Source organism: Prunus persica, chromosome G6, assembly GCF_000346465.2.
Source record: "Prunus persica cultivar Lovell chromosome G6, Prunus_persica_NCBIv2, whole genome shotgun sequence".
NCBI classification, from domain to species: Eukaryota; Viridiplantae; Streptophyta; class Magnoliopsida; order Rosales; family Rosaceae; genus Prunus; species Prunus persica.
This window is the reverse complement of record NC_034014.1, coordinates 818,367-839,835: the sequence shown is the minus strand read 5'-3', so window position 1 is coordinate 839,835 and position 21,469 is coordinate 818,367. Positions and strand designations below refer to the sequence as shown.

General features: G+C 35.0%; 2 protein-coding genes and 2 long non-coding RNA genes across 4 annotated transcripts; 1 reads left to right on the top strand and 3 right to left on the bottom strand.

The window, feature by feature from the left end:
- Positions 93-678, bottom strand: LOC18774958. Its single transcript, XM_020565572.1, has 2 exons — positions 476-678; positions 93-365 (listed from the first exon to the last, which is right to left on the bottom strand). Exons 1-2 carry the CDS (start codon positions 596-598, stop codon positions 267-269), a joined length of 222 nt encoding a protein of 73 aa, XP_020421161.1. The 5' UTR covers positions 599-678; the 3' UTR covers positions 93-266.
- On the bottom strand, positions 754-2,647 carry LOC109949567. Its single transcript, XR_002272020.1, has 3 exons — positions 2,019-2,647; positions 1,187-1,373; positions 754-1,037 (listed from the first exon to the last, which is right to left on the bottom strand). It is a non-coding gene; the product is annotated as an uncharacterized LOC109949567 (long non-coding RNA).
- LOC18774630 (protein FAR1-RELATED SEQUENCE 5) lies at positions 9,301-11,196 on the top strand. Its single transcript, XM_020567333.1, has one exon. It carries the CDS (start codon positions 9,301-9,303, stop codon positions 11,194-11,196), a length of 1,896 nt encoding a protein of 631 aa, XP_020422922.1.
- Positions 12,334-13,792, bottom strand: LOC109949568. The gene is made up of 2 exons (XR_002272021.1): positions 13,472-13,792; positions 12,334-12,873 (listed from the first exon to the last, which is right to left on the bottom strand). It is a non-coding gene; the product is annotated as an uncharacterized LOC109949568 (long non-coding RNA).

The following is a 21,469-nucleotide window of genomic DNA, read 5'->3' as shown; positions in this document are numbered from 1 at the left end:
TAGAGTTTTGCTTTACATACATATTTAATAATGCCACCCAACGAAGATTCAAAATCAACATGTATTTTAAAAATAAAAAAAAAAACTCTGGGTTTTGCCCAACAAAAATTAAATGGCAATTAACACTGGAATTAAGAAGAGCTTTTTCACCCAGAGATTTTACATTAAAAAGAAGAAAAAAAAACTTAACATCATTCAACATTCATCATTCATTCTCCATGAAAGTACAATTTCATTCTACATAAGAGTAGAGTAACAACAACAGCTCAACTCATTTTGGGTTGAGGATTTTTTGATCTGTTAATAGGAAATGGAGGCAACCGAAGCACAGCTTCCTCTGTCTCAATCGGATCAGACCTCAGTATCTACCAACAACAAAAAGCAAAAAAAAAGTCCAATTAATAAAAACCAAACCCAGAAAAGAATAACCTTTATGTTTGTATTGTGTGGAGAGAGAGAGAGAGAGAGAACTGACTGGGTCTTGAAGCACAGGTTTGGTGTCGTCTTTGGCTGGTACGAAAGGAGGCTTTGTGAGCTTGGCAGCATTATTATTGTTGCTGGGTTTCATGGAGGAGATTTCAGAGTCCGAGTCTTTCATCGTCTCCTTTTTCTCTCTCTCTCGCTTTCGAATTTCACTTGTGTCTATGCGTTTACTCTCTTTTTTCTTCTTACCTCAACTGCGAAGGTAGAAGAATTGGAAAAAAAACAATGGGCTTTTTAGATTTTTCGGGGTCAAATAATGGGCTTTTCAGATAGAGGGCCCAAATGTAGCTCGCTTTTTATTATTATTTATTTATTTCCTCAAAGCAAAAAGAGAATTGCAACGATGATCCTTCGATTTCCGAATATCAAAATTGAGTTTGAAGGGAAGATTACATTGATTAAAAAAATAAATACCTTAAAATAAAGCTAGTTAAATAAAAATAAATGAAAAATCGGTAAGGACATTCTTGACAAACATGTTCTCCTTTTCTTGCTTTCCTTTTTGAAGTCCATTTGCCCTGCTGCTTTCGGAAATTCCCATAGTCTCGCAAATCCTGCACCGGAGAAGCAATGGAACGGAATCTTAAAGAGTTTCAAGTCTTGGTCTTAGGGTCAAATAAGAATTAAAATAAGAAAGAATTATTTCTTCAAGGATATACATATAAAACAATGACAAAATTGATCCATATATATATATATATACCTTGTCGCTTAGAGAGGGTGTGATTTTAGCCAGTGCTTGCTTAAAGTGAGTTTCTTTGATTATGCATGGAGATGAACCCCAACTCGCAAGTGACGTTAGTTTCTCTTCAACAGCAGCCATAGCAGCTTCATGCATCTTGCATCAGCAGATTGATGAACAGATATGTCAGAGAATCCCAATCACAAACCTATATCCTTCCAATTCTTCTCAATAATCAATTGCTATATAATAAAAAGCATAACATATGTATTCAAGTATAGCCCTAACAGTGCAGCAAGATCAGCTCTAGTAAATTTTTCACAAGCGGTTCTTTGTCCATGTTGGAATAAAAAAATCACAAAAATCACAAAATATTGGAACGTGGGGGGAAGTTTGGAAAAAGGTGGGGGGAAGTTTGGAAAAAGGTGGGGGTCTAAACCAATGAAAACGTTCAAGAGAGTTTAGTGGCTCCTATTTTTGGGGGAGCTGGTTATCCAGTTTTTAGTATAAATATTTTGCATTAAAGGGGGAGAGAAAAAAAAAAGGAGAAGACGACAGAAGAAGAAAACGGTTGCAGGAGGAAAATTGCAGGAGCACAAATACAAGAGAAGACATTTTCACAGGTATTTTGGATCCTGTCAATTAATTCTTGTTGGGTGGCAACCCTCAAATCATTTTTCTCGGATGATAAATCCATAATGGGTGGCAACCCTTAAATCATGAACAACAAATCCATGAAAGGATTCCTGTTTAATAAAGCTCTGCCGAGCAAAAGGAAATCCTTTGAAATGGAGATGGTGTTTGGAGGGTTATTTCCAAAAATGTACACACACAAAAAAAAAGCGTGAATTACCTCTTGGGCTCTCTCACCGCTCCTCTCCCTCTCTGCTTAAGAAGGCCTTTATTTTTCTCTCTGAGCAAACTACATCAAAAAAAATGTAAAGGATGTTAGTCATGAAGAAAAGAATAGGCAGAGAAAAAAATGGAGATCTGTAAAAAAAAAGGGAGAGAAAATAGAGGCCATGTTTTTCTGTCACAGCCTCTCTCAAGAGCACAAATCCAATTTGGGTACAAAACCCACAAACATAATCATGGAGGGATTTAACCTCACAGCAAATAAAAATCAGCTGTGTGCACAAAAAAAAGAGGAACAAAGCTTGAAAAGGGAGGCCACGTTTATGCAGCCTATTCTTTGAATTCTTCATCTGGGGATTGTTTGCGAACAATCAAAACCACGGAAGGAAGAAGGAAGGATGGAGGTCTTTAAAAGAAAAAGGATAGCCACGTTCCTGTTGACAACTTATGGATGCGCAGCAAACCAAAAGCAAAGAAGAAAAAAAAAACAAAAAAAGGAAGCAGCAGCCAAGAAGAAACAGAAGAAGAAAAGCCAACAAGCAAAAAAAAAAAGGGGAAAAGGGAAGTGGCTGACGCCACTTTCTTGAAATTGGAAGAAAAAGTAAAACAAATGGGACAAAAGACTTGGTGTTGCAGAGAAAGATAAGAAGAAAAGTCAACAAGTAACAAAAGAAAAGAAAAGAGAAGTGGCTGTACACCACTTTGTTTAATTTGCACATGGATGAAGCCTTGAGGTCAGGCTGACAGGAAAGAAAAGATGTCAGTTTAGGTGAAGGGATAAACTGTGACCAACAAAGAAGAGTCGTACCTTGTGGAGGTTTTCTTGTGAAAAAGTCTGACAGTGAGGCAGTAAATAGTTAATGGCATGAAGTTTGAGCCAGAGTCAGTCTGGCACTCTAAATAGAGCAGAAGTGTCTTGGCAGTAGCGTAACTCTTCTCCAAGTCAGAAATTACAAGTCCTTTACAGTCTCTATCTCTGAAGTCCTAGTTCAATTGTGATTGGTTTTTTGATAAACCAAATGAGCACAAACCAACAGATAAAAAATATATATGTGTTAAAGGGCTCATAGTCAAATTACTAAGTTATATACCCTTTAATTCTTAAAGGCCCAACATATTTAGTGGGTGGCCAAATAATTACCCATTAAATTTATAAAGGTCTAGATTTCTTATTTCCTATCATATGGTTAATGGATTAATTCAACAATCCTCATAGCCATATTTGGGCCCAAATGCAATTGTCAATTGTAGAAAATTAGTGGGTTCATTAAAATGGCTCATTATTTTTCTTGGACATTGACAATAAGAAAAATGGTACAAAACCATCTAATTTTTCTCATAGGTCATCTACCCATGCAAATTTCAATGAGATTAAATCCAAATCTCTCAAATACAAATTCTCAATTAGCGGGCCACACTTACCCATTAATTTTCAATTTTTCTCATAGGTCATCTACTTATGAAAATCTTCAAATCGTCTCAAAGACACCAACTCTAAATTATTGGGCCACACTTACCCATTAATTTCTAAATTTTGGAACTACGTCGGTTTGATCCCCGTTAAGGGTACGTAGGCAGTCTAACATCTCAATAGGCGCAACCGCAACCAATTTGAATCACTGGTTACATCAACCAAATTCCCCCAAAATCAAATATCTACCTTTACACAAATCAAATTCGAACTACGTTGGTTTGATCCCTTTAAAAGGGTACGTAGGCAATCTAGAGATTCAATCTTGATGCAACCATCCCAAACATATTTCCATATCGAATCCCTGGTTTATTCAGCTAAATTCACTCAAACTCCTCAATTAAACCCATTCAAATTCTTCGTTTTGTGATGAGTCATTTATTCATCATGAATCTTTGAACTACGAGTGGCTTGATTCCTGCAAAGGATACGTAGGCATCCTGAGGTTGGACTTGGGAGTAGCTGCAAAATCAAAACACACACGTTCTGTTTCTTTATGTTGGAATCAAAGGTTTTTCCCTTGAAGCAAGGGATTGTAATTAAGAGACTTGCGTCTCGAATGGGTCGAACCTAAAATAATAAAACCCCATTATTTAATTAGTGGTGGTGAAATTATATTAGGAAGATCACCATTTTCCTTCAACAGTCCAATCTCACTTAGATTAACACTGGAATCCATAGGCTTGTTGCTTGCAAGAGCTTTTAAGATGAAGCCACGCTCATCTTTATTGGACAGGGGAACATACATATGCTTACCAAATCTTCCGGGTCGTAAGACGGCAGGGTCCATTAGATCCGGTCTGCCAAACACGTCAATTTGTAGGAAATGTATAATCATAATCATCATTAAAACCGAAGAAGAATGAACAATGAGGTTTACCTATTAGTGGCACCAATTACAATTACACCCTTCCGCTTCTCTCCACTGTTCAACTCTACAAGTAACTGCAATTGTAAGCAGTACTCAGTTGATTTTATACATGGATGAATAACATATGAGTGAGTGTGTGCATTGTAGATGGATGAACTTCGAACCGGTCAAAGCCTGCCTTTTTCCAGATTGGTTTACCTGGTTCAATAGAATCTCAACACTCTCTACTCCTTGTTCCCCTCGGTCACCTGCCAATTAATTCACAGAGAGAAACTTGAAAAGAGATGATTTTGTAGGGCACTTCGTCGACAAAACTATCTACCATGTCCAACAGGTTAATGTATTGAGAACGGATGCAGCATAATCATGATATTATTATTAATATTTGCAAAACAAATTATGGAAATCTATAAAGGGGATAGCAGGAAGAACAACTGTGGAGAAGATAGAACCACAAACCTCATCAAAGAAAAGTATGCATGGTGTGCACGCCCTTGCACGACTAAACAATGTCCGAACTGCCTTCTCACTTTCTCCCCACTTTTTATTCAGAAGTTCGCGGCCCTAACCATTTACCAAAGGCCATGCGAAATCAAACAGATTTTGTCAAATTATGCAAATACATACGTTGATTGAAATGTTTATTTTCCACTGGGCAAAACAAAATAACACAAACCTTAATGTGAATGAAGTTAGCTCCTGCCTCATTAGCAACAGCCTTCGCGATCAATGTTTTACCGCACCCTGGAGGCCCATAGAGCAGAAAACCTGTCTCTAGCTTCATTGAGGACTTGTAATTAATCTTGGATTGTTTTTGTTTTCTTTTCTTTTTCGCCAAGTTAGGATGGGGAGAGGGTTTTTAAACGTGGTTGCGTGACTTTGGTTTTTAGAATAATTTTCAACCTATTTTCTAAATTAAGTAGGGGGGAGAGTTTTTAAACGCTTGTCATACGAAATAAGGAAAACAAAAAAATAAAAGACAAGAGAGAGGAGAAAAACAAATAATTAATAAGCCTGAATAGTGAATAAATTGCTGGACCTACAATTACTTTACAGCAAAAGTTTATGTATGGGGCCACGTCAATTATAGTTCCTTTGATGTCATCTCCAAGGGTCCAATTTTCACACTGACAAACCAACAACTATATTATTTTAGCCAAATTCAATAGATACAATAATCTAAAGGCCAAGAAAAATTCAAATTTTTCTATATATACCCAGCTTTTTGTTCATAAAATCACAATTCTTCTTCATTCACAATTCTTTTTTACTCTCAAACATTGGTTTTTATTTATAGAAATTTAGTTATATACCCAATCTTAGACTAGTCTTATAAAGAAACCCTATACTATTTAAAAACTATAAACTCACCCAAAAAAAAACCCAAAAATTGACAGCTTTCAATTGTTTCAATTTAATAGCTGTTTTTTAGTTTATTTGTGTGTGTTAAATACCTATATTGCCCTTGTATATATTATGGATTTGAGAGAGAAAAATCAGATCTGCCCAGATCTGCATAGATCTACCAAAAAATCAAATATGCCAAAAAAACCAAATCAGATCTGCCCCGTAACAAGGTGTTCAGAGGAAGCCAGGTTGCTTGTGATTTTCCTGCTTGCAAGGGGCTTGAGACCTTAGTTCGTCATTTCTCCAGCTGTAAAACATGGGTTCCTGGTGGATGTGCTCACTGCAAGCGCATGTGGCAGCTTCTTGAATTGAATTCTCATATTTGCGATGAGCCTGATTCATGCAAGGTCTCTTTGTGTAGGTAAGCATGAGAAATCTGGTGGGACTTTGGTGTTGCTGCCAGTAATATGGATGCCATGTGCCACTATGATTGAAATGATTTTTGCATATTACTCTCCGTGGTTTCAAGCATTTCAACGAAAAAAAATGGAACAACAGACCCGTGACAAAAGAGCTTTCTCTGGTGTTGGAGCAAGAGGAGCTTCCAAGCTCAATCTCAGGCCCAACTATATTCTTCATATTTAATCTACAATTTTCAATATTTCACCTTCGATTTCTTGTTCTAAAATTGTGCTTCTATTGATTTTTTTTTCTTCGGATTGTTCAAGAACTCGAACAAACCTTGATCAAATGCTCTTAGCTCTACTCCTCATCTTCAAGCTCTACTCCTCTTCACCACGTCGTCGTCATCGTTGTCGTCATCATTGTCATCGTCGTTGTTTGGTTTGGACTTGAGATTTTTGATCTTTTGCTTCAATTATGTGTTTCTCTTCGGATTTTAGTTGATTTTCGAAATGTATTTTAAGATTTGATTATCGATTTATCTTTTATTACTATTTCAGTTATGGATCTTATTTTTGTTTAACAATGTACTTCTATGACAAAGTATTAACAATGTACTTCTATTACAGAGTAGTATTAACTACGTACTTCTATGACATAATAGTATTAACAATTTGGGCTCAACTTGTTTTGAGTTGGTCTGGTTTGTTCTTTCTTCATAGTTTCTTTGTTGGACATGTATTAGAAATAGCAACCTGACAAGCATTAATCAACATGATAGTAAACTAGCAGTGTTATTACCCTAGACTAGAACATTACGGGGGTAGACATGTATTAGAAATAGAATGTCATATGAAACTAGCAGTGTTATTACCCTAGACTGGAACATTACAGGGGTAGACATGCATTAGAAATAAGATGTCATATGAAACTAGCAGTGTTATTACCCTAGACTAGAATATTACAGGGGGTAGACATGCATTAGAAATAGGATTTCATATGAAACTAGCAGTGTTATTACCATAGACTGGAACATTACAACCATTAATCAACATGACAGTAAACTAGCAATGTTATTACCCTACACTGGAACATTACAAAGGTATACATGCATTAGAAATAGGATGTCATAGGAAACTAGAAGTGTTATTACCCTAGACTGGAACATTACAGGGGTAAACATGCATTAGAAATAGGATGTCATAGGAAAATAGCAGTGTTATTACCCTAGACTGGAACATTGCAACCATTAATCAACATGACAGTAAAGGTGTGGAATATTACAGTCATTAATCAACATGGCACATTAATGAAGCTATGGTTTTCAAGACGTTTTGTTTGTAATGAATTGTTTGGGTTTTTTTATAAAATTGGGCTGGGTTTGTTTTGGGTGCTATTTAAATTTTTTGTGTTGGACTTCTTTTTTAAATTGATCAATGGCAATCATGTAATTTATAGAAACTTAAACACCAATTTCTATGTAGTAAATGAGTTTTGGGTGTGTTTCTAAAGTGCATTCTATGTAGGGTTTTTTTTATAATTTCAGTCCATATTTTGGGTATATTAGTGAAGCTCCTTTTATTTATTTATTGTGCTTTCTTATCTTTTGTGATCAACAAAATGAGTGGAATTATATCTTCTCCAAATTTAAATATTTTTATGTCTATTTGTTTGAAAAAATAAAATAAACCTAACACACACAAAATTTCTTTTATAAAGTTAACACAAAAACAAATTAAGACAATAAAATCAAATACACATCTTTAGATTTACATCTTCCTCATTGGAGAAAAAAAATTACATTTACAACTCCTGGAGATATAAAGGAAATTTAAATTGGCTACACTCCCCCCCAACTCCCAACTAAGAAGCCCTCTAAAGTAGCCAAAAAGGAATGATAGGGCTCAAGTCTCTTTTGAGGCTTTTTTTAGTAGTGGGATTGTAAGCCTCTTGGCGACCCTCATGACCCCTAAACGACATATAATAACAACATCTACAATGGACTCCCTAAATCACATCTTTAGACAAATTTTAGGGAGGAATTGAAAAAATACAACTCCAACCATGCTCCCCACCTCCTAAAATAGGGAGACCTCTAGGAGCTTCTAAATATGAGGAGAGAGAAATGACTCATAGTGGCTCCCTATAATTTAATGCTGCTTTATTTAATGAGTATTTCAAACCTTAAATTAATGCTAACTATTTTTTATATTATTTTTTAAATAGAGATGGACCAATTGAAAAAGAGTTATAACATTTATGACTCTCTACACTAGGAGAAATTATACTGTGATACGGTATTACCACGTGGCAGTGCCATGTGGTAGTACGGACTAATAAAATTATGACATCTGGCATTACTGTTGTTAGAGAGAGAGAGGAGTTTCATTAGAACACTGTTAACGCCGTTTACTCTATTCCTCTCTTTTTTATTTTATTTTTATATTTCTTTCAAAGTAAATAACCCTAACACGTGAATTGTCATTGGAGTCTGCACCAACATTCATAAAATACTTCTGCAGCCAAGAAAAGGAGCCGCCCCAAAAAAATAAAGGACTAGACTCTGCCAAAAATGGATAATGGTAAATCAAATCAATCAAACAATCCTTTACTTTATACAGCTTTTTTTTCCCCCTTATTTCTGCATGTTGTTTCCGATTGCAGGCTATAATTTTTTTTCTCAATTTATGTAGATTGTTCTTTTTAGTATTCCGATAAAGTGAAACTAGATTCACACATAGTTAGTTGCACATATATAGTTTAATTACTTTTTGCATAGCTATTTCGTTAACTTGGCTGTTTGCATGATTTTTTTTTTTTTTAAACAAAAAAAGTAGCACGCAGATGTACTTGTCAATAAGTATTTTATCAACAATTATACTCTTAATTTTTGTTTGTTTTGTTTTTAAAATGATGTTGTGGCGTGTGCAAGCAGTTATTGATATTGAAAGTGAAGAAGAAAATCCAATGATTGTCAATCGTACGGAAAATTTTGAAGAGGATTTGCTTGGAAAAGTTGTGTCCACTGAAGAGGAAGCTTATAATCTCTACAACAGTTATGCTACGAGAACTGGATTTAGTGTTCGGAGGGGACAAAAGAGATATAATACAAAAAAAGTTTTGAGGCAATTTAGTTATTTTTGTTCAAAAGAAGGTTTTCGACTAGATAGTGACCCTTCAGAAGTGAGCATGGCTAACAAATTAGAGACGAGAACAGGTTGCGAAGCTAGAATTCGATTTGCCTTCCAGAATGACAATGGTATGTGGAAAGTTTCTCATTTTGTTTACGAACATAACCATGAACTTGCTATGCCAGAAGAGAGGCAATTTTTGAGATCAAATAGAAAAGTGTCAGAAGCGCATTTGGGTGTCATTAAAACCATGGTGGATGCAGGAATAAGGACCACAAATACATACTCTTATTTATCAGAAGAAGTTGGTGGGTCTCAAAATGTTGGTTTTACAAAAAGAGATTGCTACAATGTTGTCAATAAGGAGAAAATGGTCATGATTGAAGCAGGTGATGCTCAAAGCTTGATAAACCTTTTCAAGCGCAAACAAGCTGAAGATCCTATGTTCTTTTACACAGTGCAAGTGGATCAAGAAAACCGAATGACAAACTTCTTTTGGAGAGATGGAAGGTCACGAATTGACTATGATTGTTTTGGGGATGTGGTAGTATTTGATACTACATATCGAACTAATAGGTATAACATGATATGTGCTCCTTTTGTTGGCGTCAACCACCATTGGAAAAACGTACTATTCGGTTGTGCTTTTTTATTGGATGAGAAAATTGATTCATTTATTTGGTTATTTGAGACATTTTTAGAATCAATGGGAGGTCGAAAACCGAAGACTATTTTTACTGATCAATGTCAGGCAATGGCAAATGGCATTGAAAAAGTTTTTCCTGGGGTATGTCATCATTTATGCTCGTGGCATATATCTCAAAATGCTGCAAGAAATTTGGGAAGTTATTATGGGAATCCTGAGTTTAAGCATATGTTCAACAAGTGTCTTCAAGGATATTGTGAGACAGAATTGGAATTTCAGTCTACTTGGGATGACTTATTGGCAAAATTCAACCTTACAGGCAACCTGTGGTTGAAGACATTGTATGGTCTTCGTGCGAAATGGTGTCCAGTATTTAGCCAACATATTTTCACTGCTAAGATAAAATCTTCACAAAGAAGTGAGAGCACAAATAATGTTTTTCATCAGATGTCTACTAAGACAATGAGTCTTACTCAATTTGTGCATCACTATGATAAACAAGCAGAAAAAATGCGTTCAAGTGAATTAGAAGAATCTTTTCGTTGCAATCAAGGACTCTCTTCTAGAATTGCCAAAAGCAGTGGCCTTATGAATCATGCTGCTACTATCTACACAAGAAAAATATTCAAATTATTTGAAAAGGAGTTTGTAGATAGTCTGGGAGTGATGATGCATGAAGTTGGAAGTGATGGTACAATACACTCATTTGAACTGAATGAAGAAGGTCATAAAAGAGTTTACATTGTCCAACTAAATTCATTGAATTGCAGTATTTCATGTAGCTGCAAAATGTTCGAGTCTATGGGTTTATTGTGTCGTCACACTCTAAGGGTACTAAATGTGAAATGTTGGAGTCAAATACCAAAACAATATATATTGAAGCGATGGACAAAAGATGCAAATAAAGGATTGGAGGCAAGTGAGCATGGTGAATTATTACAAACAAAGGGTAAATCATCGGTCACATTGCGACGAAATACTTTGATGCGAACAGCTTATGATGTATTGACTAAGGCATCAGAGACAGAAAATACTACTAGAATTGCTCTGCAAAAATTGAGAGAGATAGCAGGATTGATTGAAAAAGAAATGATAAAGTCAAAGGGAGAAGTTAATGCAAAAATTCATGATAGTCTTGATGATTGTAATGCAACCACATTTGATGAGACGCCAGTACGAAATCCCTCTTGTGTAAGGCCAAAAGGCATAAGCAATGCCAGATTGAAAAGTGTTATGGAGAAACGAAGAAGAAAGACATCAAAAGATATTGTTTCATCTAGTAAGAAAGTTTCATATTTTGCTTATTAATACTCACTAGTATTCATATTTTTATTTGATTTATATAAAATCCCACTAGTCTCTTCTTATTAATACTCCACAATGTTGCTTATTATTATTTTTTTTGTTTTTTTTGCAGGAAAAACCAAGCAACCAAGCAGTATAGGCCCTTCATATAACTCATCCCATGCACCACTCAGTTCAAATTTTCTTCATCCAGATGGTGTACCCATGAGTACAAATATTAACAATCATGTATGTTTTAAGATTCTTGAAATTATCTTATTATTTACAGTAAATTCGACTAATCATATATATGTTATGTTACCACTGTTATATAGGTCTATCCAGCTATAAGCTTGTTAACTACCAACGGTCATGCATATTTGCCTCCATCTAACCAAGTAATCCAATTTGTTAGTTTAAACATCAAGTTTTGTGTTTTCATTTATGAACCTAGAAAATTTAATGGTGAAATATATATATTTTTTCTTTTAGGATTACAATTCTACAGGGACATTATATCAATCCAATTTTTCTTTCACAAGTATGCTACAAAGTAGTGATTTGATGACACAGCTGAATAAGGTAATGATTCAATCGTGATTATATATCTATAGCTTATGCCTTATGCCTACTTAGGAGTATTTGGTTGATGAAGCTATATGTAATGCAGGATTCACATTCTTATGGTTATGAGCAGCAACATAATCTACATAAGTAATGCCTCCTCATATTTTATAAGGTATTGCGTAAGAACAAATAGTTATAATTATTATTTACTCAATATAAGTAATGCCTCCTTATATTTTAAGTTATCTAATTCGTTGACTCAACTTTGTGTATAATTTTGGGTGCAGGTGCAAGAGCTGTTTATGCTTGGAAATCTAGACTCATTTTGATTTAAACTCGAATATACTCTATTGGTGTTTTTTCTATTGTACAACTTGCAATGAACTATTATGATCATATTTTTGTTCTACAATCACTGGAAGCAGAATTTTTTTTTCTTCTTATTTTTACTAGTCTTTACAAAATTTCTCATTTAGATTTTAGTAGAGTATGGGTCTAAACCATATAAATTGAAAAGCGTACCCAAAAAAATACCCATCAAGCTTTGGTATGCCAAAAGAATGTGGTAATGATATGCTGGGCAACTTTCACCAATGAGATGAAATGGTATAACATTGAAAAAAGAAAATAGATGGGCAATCAATTACAAATTTAGTGAAGTGTTTACACAAACCCAATAACTTTTTGAAATGAATGAAATTTTCGTCCGTACAAGGTACAAACAGATGACAAGAAGTCCCAATTAAGTTCGTCTTCTAATCTCATACACGTGAAAAACACTCTCACCCAAGAGATATACCTTCCCTTGAACCTTTGATGAACCCAGCTAACTTCCACCTGAAACATCCTCCTCAAGTTCGTGGGACTGCTTGCTTGCGTCTCACAAGCAGTCCACTCCCTCACATTTCTCTTCTCTCTGCCGTGCTCTCTCTCTTTCTCTCTTTGGTGCGACACAAGCACACACACGTGCACACAGTGCACATCGAAAACACAAGGCAGCTGAAAGCACAAGCCATCCATAAAGCTAATTGATATTGTCAATCACAACAGCAACTAGAGAAGAATTATTGCTACCAATCAACACCAGCTACACCTTTTCACTCCACTAACGAGGGATATCCAACAGTTTGCACCCTAAAAACATTAGAGAAACAAGCTCAATTAAGCAGTAATATGCTCGAATTGTTTGTAAGGTACAACAAAATAGCAACAGAACAGAGAAAGGGTTGCTCTTGCTACCCAAATTGTTTGTGTTTGAATAAACAGAGCAATTACTCAAATCATATGAAAGAAAAAAAAAATCTGTTAGGACATATAGAATTAACCAAATCGTTCCATTAACAACATACCCAAACCAAATTAACTCACTCATCACCTTGGAAACTGAGAAATAAAATCATGTATCAGTTGCAATAAGGAAATGCAAGAAAAATAAAACCCCAATAGTGCCAGATCATTTTTCAATCTGCAGGTTATGCTATGAAAAACAAATCTAAATTAAACTCCTTCCATCTCACAAATCAAGACATTCCAAATAAAAATTGAAACAAAACCAAAACCCCAAAAGTGAAGCAAACCATGCCAAACATATAAAACAAAAAATTGCAGTAAGATTCTAATTCGAAAAAAATTTGAAGAAACTTAAACCAAAAGACTACAAGAAATAAATGAATACAGAGAGTCTAGTTGGAAATCTGGTGAGAAAATCTTATGAAATGGAAGGTAGCCTTACTTTCAAACTTGGAGAAGAGGAGTTGGAGCGTGGGATGAGATCTCCCATAATTCTTCGTCCAAAACAAAATCGAGGAACTAACGAGCCCCAAAAAAAAAGGAAACAGAGTGCAAAAAATTGGAAAAAAAGAAGAAAAGATCTGCAAAAATGGGGAAACAAAATCAGCAGAGATCCTAAGAAAAAGAGATCCATAGTTTTCTGGCTGAAAAAGGTATTCTTTTTTTCAGAAGTATTTTATGAATGTTGGTGCAGACTCCAATGACAATTCACGGGTTACTTTGCTTTGAAAGAAACAGAAAAAAAAATTAAAAAAAGAGGAAGAGAGTAAACGGCGTTAACAGTCGTTCTCATGAAACTCTTCTCTCTCTCTCTAACAACAGTAATGCCAGATGTCATAATTTTATTAGTCCGTACTACCACATGGCACTGCCACGTGGTAGTACCGTATCACAGTATAATTTCTCCTAAAGTAGAGAGCATGCTTGGAGTTTAAATTTATAGAGAGCTCCTAAAATAACTTTTATATGTTTTTAGCTAAAATTTAACTAAAAAATGGAGAGCATGATTGTGGATGCTCTAAGAAAGGTGGATGGTGAGTAATAAGAAAAGTACACATAATAAATAATCTGGCGCTGCGCAGTGACCAAAAACAAAATAATCAAGAAAAAGAGACAATATTCTGGCGCTGAGCATTTACCTAAACCCTAAACCCAAAAAAAAAAAAAACACAGAAAGAAGAAAGAAAATAGAGAGACGCGTGCTGGTGCGAAGAAAGTGTCAAAAAATCTATATGACGTAATTGAAGCCAAGCCAAGCCAAGTCGACAAATCCATTGCCCACATGATTATTGGCCAATGGAAACACGAGAATAGATATGTGTTCCGGATGCTCATCAGCATTGACTAAAAGCAAGAATGAAACAAACTACATGGCGTCATTGGTGAGTGTGTACTTTAGCCCCCAAGAACCAAACAAAATAGAGGGAGATCAAACAAAATAGAACCAAACAAAGAGGGAGATTAGGCCCCAAGAACCAAAGGGACACGTATTATACTCAAGCCTACAATATACCCCAGCTATATAAAGTCCTTCCCTCTCTGTACCTACAATATCCCACAGCCATTGCAGAAAAATGAGAAATACTTCCACTCATTCTTCTTCTTCTTATTATGAGTCCCTAAAGGTATTCCTCCAGAAAATAATACTCATTATTAGCCGCAGTTTTGATCATCACCATGATGATGTTTTTGATGACCCAGAAAGTACTTCAGCTGCCCCCGAAGCCGAACCACAACCATCTGTACCAGCACCAGCACCAGCAGCTAGGCCTAAGCCAACTAAGTACCAAAACTTAGATTGGGAAAAGATTATTGTGGTGTATTGCTTGTCAACAGCCGTTGCCATGGCTCTCACACCCGTCCAAGTTCACTCCAACCAGCTCCCTTTAACCTTTCGATTTCTCGGACTCACCGTCCTGTTTTCCTTTGCTTGCATCATGGTAAGCAAATTTATTCACAACAACAACTGTCCAAGAATAACAGTCGATCTCTTCCATTCTTTTGGGGTCTTTTTTGGAATCACGGCCTTCCTCATTTGCATTGCAATCCCATTCCCTCTCTGGTTCAAATGTACTGCCTCTGTCATCTATGTGGTCTCAGGCCTTGTAATCATGTTTTGTAACTACTTTCTATAATTAATTATATGTTGTAAATGCATGAGTTGGTGAATGACCACCATACCTCTTAATATTCCACCGTTGGATTTTATGTAACCTATGCACTAAGTATTTGTAATTAGTACTTGTAACCTATAGGTATATTGTAAATGATGGTATTCAATCTTCTATCTTGTAAGCCTATAAATAGGTGGTTCTACCAAAGATTAAGTGAGGAATAAACATGGTGAAGCTTTATCTTTAGCATATCACTTCTCTCTACATTTTCTCCCTCTAGTTTTATAACACGTTATCAGCACTACAGCTCTTGGTATGTTTTCTTTCTCTGAATTTTCATTCTTCTTATATGAACTAGAGTCATCACATGGTATAGAGTTTCTTTGTACTCACCATCAGACTTCATCATGCTCGTTTAAGAAAAAAAATTCTTATTCTTATTACACATGAATATAATGTCATTTTTTTTTATTTCTTTGTTTATTTAATTTTAAATATGATCTTAATTATTATGATGAGTTTGAATTATACAAAAGATCATGGCCCGAAGTTCCTCGATCCTCATCATATAACTAAATTAGGACATAGAATCCTTTTGATTGAATCAGAACCTAAAGTTCTTTGATTCCAAATAATTGAGGGCGTGAATATTGACAGCCACTTTACTCATTTATACCACTTTACTCATTTTATTTTATTTTATTTATGTCGGGTTATTAGTTAATTTCGTTTTACAATGGTAATGTTTTGTATTACCGCCCAAATATTGACAGCCAGAGGTGTCTATTGGAGAAACTTCTGACTTTCTTTTGTGGGTAGAAAGTTTACGATGTCATGAACCAAAAGTTCATGAGGCCCCAATATTACACAACTATTAAAGTAGTTGAAGTTTATGATGTCATGAACCAAAAGTTCATGAGGCCCCAATATTACACAACTATTAAATTAGTTGAAGATTATGATATCATGAACCAGAAGTTCATTGACCGAATAACTTTTATGTTGTGGCATGACTATCTTGGCAATCCATGTTCCACAATTATACATAAGATTTTTATAAATTTGTAAAGACATCGTTTAAAGACGCAAAATATTGTCTTGTCCAACAAATATCATTACACAGAATGCTTATAAATAAAAGTTGTCATAAGATCATCTCAGTCAAAAATTGACTTTGAGCCATCTTTCCTGAAATAATTCAAGGGGATATTTGTGAGCCTATACAACATCTAATTATGGATCACTTCACCAGTTTTACTGAATGTGCCTACTAAAATGGTCACATATTTGATAACGACTGTGAGTTTATTTTCCTAAATTTTGAGATAATTTTCCCGCCGTTAGGGGGAGAAATGGCAGTTCCTGAAGAACATCGTGAAATAGTGTTGAATCAATCCACTTTTGTCTCATCAAGAAAATGCATATATAAGTTGTACATATGCTAACGTGGATTAATATTCTCGTATCACAATCCATTAACATGGTGACTATATATATAAGGCATGCCTGAAGCATGACAAAAATATAGGTTCTAAAAACTTAACTCCCTAGAAGTGGAGATTATTTGAAAAATTCAAGCCCTATAAAAAAATAACGCTCTATAGGAGGTTATGATCCACATATTCTAAATAATTCATTGTAAAAGAGGTGTTTGTCCCATAAGTGACAACATAAGCCCCTGAAGAGGCATTGGTACCCTAAAGTAATGAGATGCTTATAAATTATGCATGCGCATGCACATGAGAATTGTGGGATCACAAATCGATAATACATTTGGTTTATTAGTAGCTACTACAATCATCAAGGGCTATGATTATATTAAATCACGTTTCATGAATGTCAACAAGTTAAGTGATTGGCCAAAAATGGAAATAGGCAATTCCATTTATCACTAAATAAGAAGGGTTGGATATTGAACCTATAACTCAAACACCAAATTACAAATGTTAAGTATGAAGGTTAGGAATTGGTGTTTGTGAAGTGAAATAAGATCACTAATAAAAGGACAAGGTTTCCTGGGAGAGACATGTCCTGTAAGCACGATCATTAATTCGTAAATGCATCCATATTTCTATAAGTGCAGTTGTTACTTTAACGCGAAACTTATAGCATGTGTTAAATGCATATTTATTAAGACTATATGGTACATGGAAATCCTCAAAGCTCATGAAATATTTGAGATATATCAGATGAAGCAACCTCTTAAAGGATATAAAGTACCACAATATTCTTGATTAAAAGTTAACACTAAGAGTTTGAGTATTTTGAATTCAAATTTGATATTGTTGTAACATATTCTAACTACTAAATTAGTTGTTGATACTCCTAAAGATTTCAATCATTTGAAAAGTGAAAAGCAGGTTGAATAGTGTGATAGATGATCATGTATGAAGACAATGTTGCTTGTATTGCTCAAATCAGAGAAGGAGAGATATTAATCAGGGGGAGATATCAATTAAGGGGAGCATCCCAATTCTACTACATACAGGACATATGCGCGTTGTACTCTTTTTTCCTTCGACTAGGTTTTTGTCCCACTGGATTTTTCCTAGTAAGGTTTTAACGAGGCAATATAAGTGCATCTAACACCATATCAATGATCAAGAAGAAGTTTCACTCTTTTCCCCTTCGCTTTGGTTTTGTCCCACTGGGTTTTCCAAGCAAGGTTTTTAATGAGGAAACAATGTCATTGTATGGTGGACATCCAAGGGGGAGTGTTGTAAATGCATGAGTTGGTGAATGACCACCATACCTCTTAATATTCCACCGTTGGATTTTATGTAACCTATGCACTAAGTATTTGTAATTAGTACTTGTAACCTATAGGTATATTGTAAATGATGGTATTCAATCTTCTATCTTGTAAGCCTATAAATAGGTGGTTCTACCAAAGATTAAGTGAGGAATAAACATGGTGAAACTTTATCTTTAGCATATCACTTCTCTCTACATTTTCTCCCTCTAGTTTTATAACATTATAGGTATTGTTGTCTTTATTATTACCGGCTAGCCTCTATGCTAATTGGGAATTTTTTTTTAAAATTTTTTTTTGCTTTTCTTTTTTGAATTAAGAAAGATAAAATGGGTATTTGTGTCCCATTATCTGATTTTGTTTGTAATTTTAATTTTTTTAAATATAAAAAAGTATAAATTTACCATATTGTCCTCACTTAATTAATAATTTGAATTCTTAATATAACCACGAAATTTTTAGGGAGATTCACTATTATATCCAATATAGGGGCCCAAATGATAAAATAACCTTATATGAAATAGACTTTAGAAACACACCCAAAGCCCATTTACAATATAACAAAGAGGTTTTTAACTTCTTATAAATTACAAAACTGCCATCGATTTCTTAAAACAAGTCCAACCTCAAAACCTCATAAAAAAAACTCAAAACACTTAATGGGGCATTAAAGTAATTTAATAATTAAAATTAAATTCAATAGGGCCAACTGTCATTTTTTGAATTTTTTTGTGGTTTATTTAAAGAAATTAAATGATGTAGGATTTATCTATGTCATTAATGCTAAGAATAAATATATAGCTAAACAGAGAGCTTCCATTGAGGGACACTCCTTGTAGGCCCCACTCTGGATTGTATTTCACTAATACAAACCGTCTATTTTGTAGATACTCATTCAAAGATCATCTCTACAAAAAATCACTTGAATCCGATATCATTTGACCACTCAATTAAGTTATTGAAATTTTAGCATTTTCTTGAAGCACCGTGTTCATTGATTTTGTAAGACACAATTGGATGTCGAAACGGTTTTCGATTTGTCTAATTTTTTGTAAGGATGATCTATGAATGAAGACCTAAAAAATAGATAGTTTGGATCATTGAGAAAAAAATTGTAGGGTACCCTAAAGGGCGTCCCTCAAATAAAATTATTTGAGAGATCCCTCAATAGAAGGGGACTGTATAACTAAATATCTCAAAATTTTATAATACTTTGAATAGTTAACCATTCTGTGCTTGTTGCTTAAATATATAGATTCATAGCCAGCAAGAAAATAACCCAACAAAAAAGAAAATTGCACTAGTGCAGCAGCTCTGCTTGATTTTGGCGTCAGCAGGCCCCATTTTAGCCCATTTGAATTGTCAAAATGCTACTTGCCAAAAGCAAAAGGTTACTCTCCCAGAGAAGGGTCCAATTTTTAAGAGTTGAATGACACATGGGAAGAAGAGGGAAGGAAGAGCAGAGCTCTCTAACTCTAAGTCAAGGGCGCTGATGATAAATTAAGGATAATTGACCCAAAAAAAAAAAGCATCAAAATTTCACGTTTTCTTTTGACACTTTGATATATGATTATAACTATAGATTTTGACACTTTATGCCTTCTTTTTATCTTTGATAATTTAGAGTCCCAATCAAATCACACAATTTCTCTAATTAATTGCTATGCTCTATGGACAGCTTCCATGCCACACACACTGGTAGCTTGTGTTTCATCTTTTTGGTGCTATGAACACCTCTCCATATTTCTGCTATTACTATTCTCTATGGACAATATAACATCTTGGTTTCCTTTTTGAAGCCCCCTCCAAATACCCTTTGCCCTGCTTCCCGAAATAAGAGTCGGTAGTCTTAGGGCCAAATAAGAATTAAAATAATGTCGGTGAGTCCTCACTTAGAATTTTGGTTCCTTACTATGTTAAGATTTTGGATATATTTATGTGTTAGTGAACACGGAGAAAGTCAAGAATTAGAATAATTTCAATACTCATGCATTAGTAAGTACACGAGAAGCATGAATTGGAATTCCAATACTGATAAGTAACATGCCATTAATTCATAATTAAAATTTTGAATTAGTAGTAAAAGATGTATTACTTATAGTTGTGAATATATCCATACTTTTTTTTCTTTCCTGAAAGCAAATAGAGAATTACAACGATGATCATTTGGGATATGCTTTTGGGATCCCTACATTCCGAATATCAAAATTGACTTTACAAGAACATCCATAACCACATTTGCTTCCGGAAATATACTTGTGTACACAAGAACCTAATATCGTTAAGCCAAACATGATTTTATTCAGGATTGACCAATATAATTAAAAAGAAGTCGACCCAAACATGATCCATGAACGGGGTATTAACTATTAACCATTCACTCAAATTTTCAATCAATCTTGAAGTATGAACCCAAAAAAACACAGAAAGAAAACATGCAATCATGCATCCGGTTCAAGACTGTAAAAACTTGATCGTGAAAAGTGAAAAAAGAAGGCGAAGATGTTACCAGATGCTTAGAGACGTCACCAAGCAGGATCTTGAAAAACGATTCTTTCTTTACTGAACGCTTCATAAGTTTCCTTGCCATTTGAACCAAGTCTTCAGTCTTCAAAGAAACCTCTTCAAAGATCAAAGCTTTTTAGGAGTGGATTTTCTGTGTAGCTACTTTTGGGGGTAAATTTTATCCGGTCTGCCAAACACACATCAACATGTAGGAAAATTCAGAGATGCAGAAATGCATAATCATCATCATAATCATCATCATCATGGTCATGAAAACTGAAGAAGAATATGGACAAGGAGTTTTACCTATTAGTGGCACCAATGACAATTACACCCTTCCGCTGGTCTCCACCGACCAACTGTACAAGTAACTGCAATTTTAAGCAGTAGTCAGTTGATTTTCTCCCCAGATGAGTGATTGTGTGCGCGAATGTTTGTAGAATGGATGAACTTGAACGGTCGAAAACCTGCGTTTTCAGATTATTTTACCTGGTTCAATAGCAGCTCAACACTCTGCCCTCCTTCTTGTCCTCGCTTTGTTGTCAAAGCATCCACCTGCATGCCAAGAATTCACAGAGAAAACCTTTAAACGAGCTATGTATGATTTGTAGGACACTTTTTCCACAAAACAACTCGCCATGCCCAACAACAGACAGCTTTATGTATTAAGAAAGGGTGCAGATCCAATGATGGAAATCTATAAGGTGGATAGCAGGAAGAACAACTGTGGAGAAGATAGAACCACAAACCTCATCAAAGAAAAGTATGCATGGTGTGCACGCCCTTGCACGGCTGAACAATGTTCGAACTGCCTTCTCACTTTCTCCCCACTTTTTATTCAGAAGTTCAGGGCCCTAACCAATTACCAAAGGCCATGCGAAATCAAACAGATTTTGTCAAATTATTTAAGAACATACGTTGATTGAAATGTTTATTTTCCAGGGGACAAAACAAAAATAACACAAACCTTAATGTGAATGAAGTTAGCTCCTACCTCATTAGCAACAGCCTCGGCGATCAATGTTTTACCGCACCCTGGAGGACCATAGAGCAGAAAACCTGTCTCTAG

Bases quoted from the DNA above. Each gene is read 5' to 3' on its own strand.
- LOC18774958 (XM_020565572.1), bottom strand. From the start codon at position 598: ATGAAAGACTCGGACTCTGAAATCTCCTCCATGAAACCCAGCAACAAT. The intron at 366-475 runs GTCAGTTCTCTC...TGTTGTTGGTAG, and splicing joins AACCTGTGCTTCAAGACCCA to ATACTGAGGTCTGATCCGAT.
- LOC18774630 (XM_020567333.1), top strand. From the start codon at position 9,301: ATGGCTAACAAATTAGAGACGAGAACAGGTTGCGAAGCTAGAATTCGA.